The sequence below is a fragment of the Vitis vinifera genome, chromosome 18 (genome assembly GCF_030704535.1).
Source record: "Vitis vinifera cultivar Pinot Noir 40024 chromosome 18, ASM3070453v1".
Lineage (NCBI taxonomy): Eukaryota > Viridiplantae > Streptophyta > Magnoliopsida > Vitales > Vitaceae > Vitis > Vitis vinifera.
Window position 1 is genome coordinate 9,248,034 of NC_081822.1, and position 11,826 is coordinate 9,259,859.

General features: G+C 35.2%; 1 protein-coding gene across 1 annotated transcript; it reads right to left on the minus strand.

The window, feature by feature from the left end:
* Positions 1-6,965: 6,965 nt before the first annotated feature.
* LOC100248840 (patatin-like protein 2) lies at positions 6,966-9,131 on the minus strand. Its single transcript, XM_002282379.3, has 7 exons — positions 8,997-9,131; positions 8,481-8,662; positions 8,159-8,345; positions 7,822-7,983; positions 7,418-7,720; positions 7,146-7,321; positions 6,966-7,041 (listed from the first exon to the last, which is right to left on the minus strand). The coding sequence occupies exons 1-7, from the start codon at positions 9,129-9,131 to the stop codon at positions 6,966-6,968; spliced, it is 1,221 nt and encodes a 406-aa protein (XP_002282415.3).
* Between the last annotated feature and the right edge of the window lie 2,695 nt (positions 9,132-11,826).

Genomic DNA, 11,826 nt, shown 5'->3' on the forward strand with positions numbered 1-11,826 from the left:
TCATGTTGTTAAATTAATTTGCACAATAACCCCCTTTGGGCAGGCGATTGTACAAATTAATCTAAAATTTTCCCCATCAACAAAATAGGAACTCATAAACTTGCAAATTTTGATGGTTAAATCACTTTGGTGAAATAACCTCAACAATTCATATGCAATGTTCCAAAATTGGGTAAATTAAAAAACAATATTGCCCAACAACAATAGTGCATATTAGTGATATATATGCATATGATCAAACAAGATGAACTACGTCACAAAATGTACTTTCAATGATCAATGATCAATTATAGTTGCAAGAATTTGAACAACAACAATTTTTTTTTTTATTACACTTTAAACTAATGATTTAACTAGTTTATGTGATTTAGACCAAGTAGGAGAGTATGCTTGAAAAAGTTTCAATCTAGAAAGAGTGAGTACTACACTCCTATTCCATATATATTGCATTAGAAAATAGTGCATATGTGATATCTCACATTACTTCGGATGGGGATGAAGGTTTCTGACACTATATAAGTATAAGTTCCTCTTAATCTTATAAATGTGTTTTAAAGTTATAAATGTTTCATTAGACTTAGAGCAAACAATATATATATATATATATATATGTATGTATGTATGTATTAGAAAGTGTCTCAAATTCTTAATTAATAAAGATTTTTGTTCTACAAAGAATATTGTATAAAATATTTCTTAAGTTGATATACTATTGCAATATTTTTCTTATAAAATAAGAAAACTTATTGGAAATATATTTATAAATATTCATGAGGAGAAAATGTTATGAAATGGAGATGGACTCTTAAAGATTATACAAGGTTTATAAAGATGTGAGGAAGAATAAGAGACATTCAATGAAGCGAGAGGCTCGTGGGCTTGTGGTTCAGGGTGTTGATATAAGAAATTGGGAAACATGGGATGTTTCGGGAACCTAATAATTGCATCTAGTTATGTCCTCTATAAATTTTTCCTATGAAAAATTTTCTTTTATTCATGGATATAAACATGATTAGTTGAACCATGTTAAAACCTCATGTACCATTGTTTTGATTATTTTATCTTTGTATTCTTAAATTAACATTGTTTGCATTAAAACTTTTGCTAGCACAACAATGGTGGAATGCGGGTCATTGGAAATGGTATTAAAATCAATCGTCGACCCTAATGTGGGGGTTTGTTTGGCCCTGTAAGGAGTGTCTGTCAATTTGGTCCCATAATTTCATAAGACATAATAAAGACGTTGTGTTTGCATAAGAGGATGATTGTGATATCTTACATTGAATAAGGGAGAAAGTTCATAATACTACATAAATATGGTCTCCTTTTTAGCTTGTAGATATGTTATGAAACCGTGAAGGCTCCTTTAAACTCAAAATGAACAACATCTATACAGTTGAACATGAGTCCTTACAACACGTAAAGGAAAGGAAAGTCGGTGAAGGAGACTTTTTACCATATATTTAATTATTAATTTTAAAAATAAGTTTGGTTTACATATCCTCTTCAAGTTATTTTACTAATTTATTATTCATTTCTATCACTCAATTATACAATGATTATCATATAAAAATGTTCCCTTTTTAATATTGGGGGAGGTACGTACTATTGTTTCGCTAAAAACGACGTTGTATTACTTGGCAGCAAGTTTAGAATAATGCAATATTTAACTTTGCATGCGTTATATTCCTTTGTAATGTTATTCATTTTCACTAGCTGTAATTTTTTATTGACTTGGGCGGTGTCGGCTCCAAAAAGGCTGCCTCAGTGCCTAGTCATTTCTCAATCAGATATATATATCTGGACCATTAGGGCACCAAGATAATATTTTTGTGTTTGTGTCGCTGTTGTCCTTTAAAATTATCTATCGTTACATCTAAATAATTTGTTTTCTCGTGGTTGTAGTTTTTGATATAAAGTTTATTCAGATAACCCAGTTTTTAATCTTGAATTTAAAAAAGGATAATCCAAAATTTAATAATGAAAATGAAAAGAAAAAACAATGGGTACCAGACCAAGATGACGATGATGGACCATTGCGTCCGAGCTGAATGTTGCATGTACTTGGTTCAAAATCTTTGGAGATGCATGCACTAGGGTCAGACACATGGACGGTCCTATTGATTTTTCTATTAGGATTTTGATATTGTTACATGCATCATGCATCATACAATTTCTTATTTTTAAGTATACAAATATTGTAACATCCAAGCATCTGTTACCCAATAAGTTATTAAGTTATTCACTAATTCCTTGTGATCAACTATCAACAAAACCTAAATCTTTGGTTAGGTGACATTTCTATACATTTAAGAAGACAGAAGAAGAGAGGAGGCATAGTTCTTCTCTTCTTTGAAGAGGTCTCATTCCCTCATATATATTGAATCTTCCGGACTGCAACAAGGGTTTAGGAAAATGGGTATATTGAAGTTACCAAAGGCAAGGAGAAGTTATAGGGTGTCAGGCATTTTCCCCTGCTAGGTGGGTCGCTTACTTGTATGTGTCATCTAGTTAAACAATATATTATCTTCACTTCTTTTTTGTAACAACAATATGCTCTCTACAAAGGAGCAGGGAAGATTATGCTATAAAATATTCAACAAGCAAATCAAATTAAATCTAATCACAACTCTTGAGACGTCAGGTAATGAAGGAAGCCTAGTTGCAATGTTGGTTAATTAATATAACTACATGAACAAGGGAAGGAGGAAATTCTGACAAAAGAGTCATTCATTTAAGTGAAGTATAAGATCATGTCGTCCCTAATGCTAAAAAGAGGAAAAGAGAAAGCAACAAATGATTGAGTTGGAGAATATAAAGTCTAAGTGTTTGGTTAGATTGACAATTCTGAATAAAAATTTCAAGGTGTCTTATAACTTTACTTTCTAAATCCTTTCTCAAACGACTTGCCTAATGAAGATCAACATGTAGAAACTACTTAGAGACCAAGGTATGTGCTTGAGGTTGTAGATGGATAAAATTGAATCAACCAAGTTTTTCAAATTGTATTTTTCTTAAATTATTTTTTAAAAGGAGTTGAGAAGGCCAAGGCAACAATTTTTTAACTAGGTGTTTATGTGTTATGTTTAAGAACCAATCCATATTTGGGTAAGATCAATCCAAATTTGGTTGGATCTTTTCCAAACCGTTGCATTGAGAATTTCCTTTCTTTTTAAATCCAAAGGTTTTCAATTTAGGGTAGGGAACACCATAAACTGTAGTAGTCATCTCTCACTCCTATCGAGCTTTCTCTCTTTTTATACCAAATTAGGAGTGTTTAGCTATCAATAAAATCTCCTTTCTCCCTTGATTTCCAAATCGTTTTTCATAGGATTTTCTTAAAAATTAGTTGGTTCTTCTATTTCATTCATCTCTTTCAAGAAGAGGTCGAAATCAAACTTGGTATAAACTTCAAATATGTTCTCAAAGATGAAAGTATGTAATTGACTGAGAAGGTGTTGGTTAAATAGTCCATGAAGGATTGGTAAACTTAAGCTAGGTAAATCTTTATACATATTGGTTGTTTTTCATGGTGAAATTTTTTTATTGTTGATACATAGATACATGATTTTTTATCTCTTAGGATATTTTTCACATAAAAATCTAGTGTTAATATCTCTCTCTCTCTTATTTTCTAATTATTGGCTTCATTTGTTACTTGAGCATATATATTGGATAGATGAAAATTGGCAAAACAAAGATGAAATTTTCAAAAAAATTGGAGCAACGAGATTTCGCCCCACATCATATTGAGCCCCTCCAACACAATATTTCACCAAAAAATCAGTGAAATATTGGAGTATCATCAATAAATCAATAGAACAGTAACAAATTTCAAAAAAAAATGTAGCAATGAGAGTTTGCCCTACGTATCATATCGATACCTTCCAACAAGCGATATTTCACAGAAAATTAATGATATTTTGTGACGTTTTCAACACTAGTTATGCTAGCTTTTGGAGTGGGTCCATTTAGTTCAACATGGTCAGACAACCTCAAAGTCTTAGATCTTCTCATTAATTGCCCAAGGTTTGTCCAATCAATGGATTCTAATCAAGCACTATTTTTTAGGCTTGGTATTGGGGTTCTAGTTATTGCCAAGGCCGATCGCGGATTCGAATTGTTCAGGAGACTTATCACATTTTGTTCGTCCATTCTAGGCCATAGATCTTGGGCCATGTTTTTCGAGCTCCAAGCTCATTCAAAAGGGTCAGACCTAGTCAATACCCATCTCAAGAGCAAAGATACCAAGGATGGTTAGGCAACATCCTCTGAGAGGGAAGCTCCATCCCACTTGAGTTGGACTTTAATTGGAAGAAACTCAAAATTCAGAAGTTCAAAGTGGCTGCCATGTGGCTCCATCCCACTGTCAAAGCAATCGTGTAATGATAAGAACAATGCTAAGTGCCAATGTCGAGAGCCACATGCTTCCTCATTTAAGCCCTTTATAAATACATACTACTTCATTTTCACTTTCTATCTTCTACTTTCTAAGTCTTTATCATTTCTTCTGTCTACCATCACTCTATACCATCGGTGCCTTCAACGAACGTTTCTAAATACTTTTCAGGTGACTTATATTTAGGTGTCTTCCTTTCTCCCTTTTTCCCAATTGTTTTGTTTTGATTATCTTCAGTCTGGTGAACTACTACATAGTGGCATTCCCATGACAGTGGCCACTATGAGGGGTGACTACCATTGGCACTGCTTTGGGCTACTGCCTTTCAAGCCATCATTGATGATGTTGTCAACATTGTTAGCAATGATAGTGATGGTGGCTCCTGGGGCCACTCCCTTCACTTTCTGTATTTTACTTTATTTTACTTTGCTTTTCCTAGATAGGGGTAATCAGCTATGGCTCAGGCCCTATGTGCATCGTGAAGAGTTTTGCCTCTTGTTGCTCCTAGTCTAAACGCTTATGCATGACTAGATCACAAGCGGCTATTAGGCTTTGCCTTCACTCACCCACTCTTCTTCAATTTAGATAGTGTCAAAGCTACCTAACATGTACTATAAGATGAAAAGTGAAGAGTAACAACTTATTAACTAATGGTGGTGTCATTCTTACGTTCGGGCTAAGTCATCTCGATGCTCCATTTTTTCTATGCAATCTAGCAAAACTAAGCAGGTTGCATAGTTCCAAACAAAATATGCCATTTCGGAGACCATACTGGCATCCAATTCTTGACCTACCTTGATGAAATGGAGTTTGAAACCCGATTGGGATATAGTGGAAACCTCCATATTGGACAACCAATTTGAAGATTGTACTTCCCTTATGAATCCCACTTTGAACAACTAAAATTCTTACTTAACAATCTCCCTTTTTCAAACAACTGAATTTCTTATCTTTTGTTAAGCTATGATGGACTTGTTTTCTACATTGAGATGATGAATGCCATAGCCTTAGCCTCTTTAACATCCCAAGGAACACACACAGATAACTTTTCAAAAGAGTGGTCAATTCCTCCCTTTCGTGTGACATTAGGCTTTTCCTAAGGCACACTTTCCTTCTAAATGGATACTCTGCTAAGCTTACCATTTACATGTCTTCTACGGTGAAGAAAAAATCCCCTTTCCTTCTCACCACATACTATAATTGTCATAACTCCTAAGTGTCAATATCTATCTTTTTAAAGGCTCCTTGTAAAGCTCTGCAATAACTTGATCACCTAATATATCCATAACCCCGTAAAGAGTAGCAAATAACATCTTCTGATGATAAAGGAATTGCCTTCATTTGGTGTATCCATGTTCTCCCAGGAATTGCATGATAAGACAAGCTAAAATTGACAATTAAGAATATCACCATATTAGTGACTGAGCCTACACTAACAAACAAGACAAGATGGTGTATAGTCAAATTCCAACAATTAGGGTCATGTTGATAACACATTAAAGCACAGCCACTATCATTATATTTTTCTTAAAGACTCTAACTTGACAGTTTAGTTAACAACACTTGGTTGGCCCTAATCACATTACAACAAATGTGAGATTTAGTTTTAAGAGAATTTCATTGGAGGTCACAATATATGGTTGCAAAAGATCCATAAATATCTTTATATACCTATGATTTAATTAAATAATACAAAGATAATGATTATATTTCAAAGTGCTAATAGCTCGGACAATAAATATACTCTTGCTTGTCTTATGAGAACTTCTGATGAATTGTTGAATCATTGAACAAATTGGCATTTATTATTGGAAGGAATGTAACAAAGAACCTTGCTTTCTTCCACTTTCCATGGCTTCCAAAGCTGATCCATTAGCCAGCAAAGGATGCCTATGTTGAGTTTGTGTGCCTAGCGACCAGCCTGTATTTAGACCAAAATTCGATCTAAATCCAACCTAGATAGTATTTTCAGCCTTACTTTTCTTCAGTAATATTGCTTGTACAGTTCTGCGTTGTTGGTAGATAATAGTAATTGAGAAACCCTATCATACATAGGATCTCACTGAATCAGGGAGAGTAGGAGAATCTCAATCACCTACAACAATTTATTTTGACAATCTGGTTAAATCCATACAATATATGCAAGTACTCCTGCTTTTATGCATGGTTTAGGTCGCGGAACCATCCCTTCAATAAATATGATAATTTTTTCCAGTTATATACAATCATCAAAGAAGGAATTATCCCAATCCCATTCCTTTGTTTTTTTTTTTTTTTTCCACTATATGATGCATATGGTCGTCATATTAAATAAAGTTTGATGCCATAACTTGATTAACAAATTAAATGAAAATTTAAAAATATCAAATTAATACACATTATTTTCTTACAGAAACAATTAATAAATGACAAATTTGAGGTATACATTAATATTAGAACAAGCTTTTGGGAGAAAATATAAAAGAATCATTCAAATTACAATATTTTGAACTACTATTATCACTGTATCAGCAATACATGCTTTGGTCAACGCGAACTTTGATACCAGAACAACAAAAAGTCAACACTACTTCAAGCTTTTCTTGGGATTTGGTGACCGTGCATCTCGGAGTCTCTTCTCATCAGAGAGTAGCGTTGCAAACCTGCAAGCAGGACATAGTCAACTGTACTGTTATAACAGATTTTTTATAATTAACACAATTATAAAAATGTCTAATACCTTGATCAATTTAATTTCATTCCATACCTTTTAAGAGCCTCTTCATTAGTGCCACCATTTTCAACTGGCTCAGAGAGACCTGTCTCCAAGTTCACCCTTGAAACTGGTTTCTTCAGCAGCCTTTCTCCGATTTTCACAAGGTTGTCCAAGTTTTCCTCGGTTGTGACATCAACTGAAGCATCTTTTCCACGTAGTGTGTCATCCTAATTTGACATAGTTCAAGCAAAAATATTCAGTGCACAGGAAGCTTTAAGCCAAAAGCCAAATGGAAATTAACATGAGCATGTATAGGAGCATACTTGGATTCGGAGGTAGTTATCTTCAGAATGAAGGGCTTGGAAAACCATGGAAATGTGGAAATCAACCATATCTGCACTTGCTTGCATGAACACATCCACCAAAGGAGTGGAACCACCATGAAGTAGCCAACCCAAAACGCCCCATTTGGATGCCATTTTGGCATTGTATTTCTGTTCCGACTTTGGAGAGCCAGTGCCTATTGAGATCACTAGAAAGCGGCCAAAGTCCATGGGCTTAATTGGGAAGAAATCTGGGTTTCTGTCGAAAACCTGTTTTGTTACTTGGGTTATGGCAACTAAAGCCTGGACCATGGTGCCAAAAGAAGAAAAAAGACACAAGTCAGGTTAATATTTCAATAATGACTCTTTGTTATCTTATTACTTTTAAGTGATAATCATAGTACCGGATTATTTGCGGCAACACCACCATCAATAAGATCGAATTCCTGTGTTTTTCCTTCTTTATCTTGGTTTTTAAAGAAATAGGCAGGAAAGTATGTTGGTGCTGCAGAGCTACCAATGCATATGTCAGCCAGTGGAGCATCCAAACATGGGGATCTTTTCACCTGCATATATGAGGTTAAGATTTTGTCACATGCATATTTAATTATTAGTAAATGCCATAGCCGTCAAAATTAATCTAGACACAACCCTTGCCCATCAATTGGGCTGCCAACCCACCCAAACCCAATTCAACGGGGGGCCGAAAAGGTAAAGCCAGAGAGAGAGAGCAAGAGCAACCTCATAGGTGGAGAAAATGGTTGGCTGCAAACTCTTGATATCAAAGGTTGGAATAACCACGCTGGTCAAGGTCTCATGCAACCGGGTCCCTCCTAGTTTCTCCTTTATGAGGCGTTTGAGGTATTTCCCATCGTACTTGGGCCCAACTATTGATCTCAGTATGCTCATGATCCAGCCAAAAATACCCCTGCCATTAAAATAAAATGCACGCTTCCGTTAGTTAACCTTTGAAATTCCAACTATATGTAATCCTAGGTTTTCACATAATCTTATGAATCAATCTTCAAAAGAGAAGCAAGGGCATTCAAGTGTCAAATGTTACCTTGTCTGTGGAAAGATTTTAGGGCCATGCTCCAGATAAAAGGGCTTGATGTCTTTGGCTGCAAATAGAGGACGCTTCTGATCATCCGGAGCAGTCAGCATAGCAGTCACAATACCACCTGTGCTTGTTCCAGCAATCACGTCGAAGTAGTCTGCAATCCTTGCATCATCACCATCCAGCTCCTGATTCAATATTGTATTGTTTGTGGTTAATGTGACCTAAATCCATTATCTTATCTTGTATTTAACGCTTTTCCAATACAGGAAACTTGCATTCTTTTATAATTTTCTATGAGGATTGCTTGTGCTATGCGACATACAACAAATTTAAAAATATGGAGTTAAGGAGGGTAATCAGGTGAGTGGGATTTAATTATTAGTATTTGGATTGTAAATTGTTCAGTGTTGTTTAAAGTTGTGTAGGGATCATTTTTAAAGAAAAGCACTCTAAGAACCCTACTTCGATAGAGATTAATTATATACAAATGATCATCACATAATCTTAAATAATTTCTACCTGAAGTCGTGTTTCCAGGCGAGCAAGGATAGTTGCCGGGATGATGCCCCTGATACCACCTCCATCAATACTAAGAATGGTGACTAGGTTACCATAAGTTGGGGGCTGGATTTGAGGTAAGAGTGATTTCTCCATCTGAGAAGTAATGAATGTAGGATTGTGTGCACTGAGTGATTAACTTACAACAAGAAACTAAGAAAGCCTCGTATAAGAAAAAGATGAGAACAAGAAAAGAGCTCGAGGCACCAAGAAAGATGGCCTTGAATAAGGTAAGGATGAGAAGAAAGAAAGTAAACTCAAAGTTGTCTTCGCTCTTATGTTGGGTTGCATTATTCATAATCAATTTATAGGCAAATCCCGCAGCAAAGCGTGTACTAGAGAATGCAATTACTGATGAGGATTTGAAAATCAAGAAAATTCGAGGAACATGCGATGGCCATAGGAGTACTGCATGCTCATCTTTGACATTGTCCACGGTCCAAAGTAATATTTCTGAGACTGCAAACTTTCATACATTTTTTGAAGATACAGAATTTCCTTGCGTGAGAACTAATGATTGACGAGTAGGTAATGTAATATGCTCATCAAGTCTCAGCTTCAAACACAAAGGCCCATTCCCAAACCTTCTTTTAGTATGTGGTCAACGTACTCCAACAATAGGATATTGTTTATCAGTCACCTTAATTAATGTTTCCGCACGCCCAGAATGGGGCGTGGTTTTAGCATCAAGGAATTATCATCTTCATTTGCTTGTTTGAATTGTGATGTATGACCGATGAGTTGTCCCAATCGTTAGGATTTATCTGAAAACAAAGTCTAAGCTTGCAGCTTCTTCTGGGGTCATGGAAGGGCTTGCATACCATATAAAGGGATTTCTTCCTTATCCATATATCTATCATGGAGAAGCGTCATTATAATTATTTTCCTGTAAATTTACTGATTATTACTTTGCATTAAAGGATGAAGCGCTTTTTGTACAAAAGATTGTTTCAAAAAGGTGTGACATGGTTGTGAGATCAATGGGTCAATAGTTCATAATATGCAGGCAATTAGTAAACTTTTCCTAATTAACCATTTGATTAATAGTTAGTCATTATCCTAATCTCTCATATAAGGACAATGATGCTGCTCAAAAAATAAACAAGGATAAAGAGATGCTCAACTGCAAGTAATAATTACATGCGAATTATGGGAGGCAGCTGGCCTGATTTAACACAAGAAAATCATGATTACTTGATGTTTCACCGCTAATTGAGTTGAATTAGTCTAATATTCAAACCTCTTTGTTCATAATAATCTTATCAGCCCTCACACAACATAAAAATTATAATAAAGATTCAACTAATTGTAGCCAATCCATAACCAGCGGGTCGCATTTGAGAACATGATGTGACATGCAAAACAAAGGGATCCTCTCGTCCATATACCAACATATACTATAACTCATGAGAAGAAATTCTGGTTCTATTTCACCATTTTTCTTCAGGGAATTAATTATGAAATTGTCCCAAAGTATTAAAGTATCAAAAAAAACGAAGTCGGATGTAGGCAGTGAATTAATTACATGGTGAGGAAAAACTAACGAGAGATTAATTTAATCAACAAAGCTTACCTTTTCTTAGATAGTTTTGCTATCATATGCTATGATACTTGATAGTTAATCCAACCGTTTTAATCGAAGAACAGAAGTTAATAACTCTTGCTTGAAATCAAATTGAACTTTTGCTTGAAGTATAGCTAGTTGTCAGATCACGTGCGGCACTTAGACAACTCACCCCGCTTGGAAGTTGCTAAGTTAGCCTTCCCCTTGATGCTTAGTTTGCTAAGTTAAGATGCATAGGATTTGGAAGCTAAGAAAACCGTATGCAACACTTAAAGAATAGGAAGCTTTTATTATTGAAAGGAAGTTTTACAAATGTTTGGAAGCTCACTTGCTTGGTTGGTTAGGTTCTTGGGTGGTACTTTTGGCCAAATAAGGCTTTAACCTATTTATAGGCACCTTACGAAGTCTCTAGAACCTTGAAGGGTTCCTTACATATCAAGAATAATTTAAAAGCTCTTACACTAGTCTATTACAAAGCTATGTATAAGATGACTTTGGAAAATTCTAGAACACCCTACACTTTTCCAATGGTGTCCTAGCCAAGTGTAGAGATGTGTAGACATCTCTAAAATTTTCTAAAAGCTTCCACACTCTTCCACCTTGTAGTTAAGTGTAGATATCTCTAGAAGTCTCTAAAAGCTTCCTACCTACTATATAAGCCCATGGAGAGGATCATTTGAAGTTTCTTGTGACATAGTGCTCGTTTTGATATTCCACACCATGGCCGGCCTCCAACATTAGTCTAACACCACGTTTTCATCTGTTTTGTATCTATACATATTATAAATTTCCTAGTCTGCACACTCTTCATTCGTGGCATTTCGAGTATTTTAAGCACAGAGAACCTTGTCACAACTTATCCGCACGTCCACAACGATTATTTTGATCACCTATGACAGTGAATCACATTGATCTCTTACACATTACAGCACGGCACCATGTTCATCACAAATGTTGTTCATTTGCTCATTATATATAAATATGAAACATATGGTACGGAGAACCAGGACATATACAATGATTATTATATAAAAATGCTCCTTTTTTAGGATTGGGAGAGGTGCATGCTATTGTTTCGCTGAAAACGATGTTGTCTTACATGGCAAACAAAGGTGGCAGCAAGTTTAGAATAATGCAATACTTAACTTTGTAATGTTATTCATTTTCACTGTAATTTTTTATAGACTTGGGCAGTGTCGGCTCCAAAAAGGTTGCATCAGTGCCTCA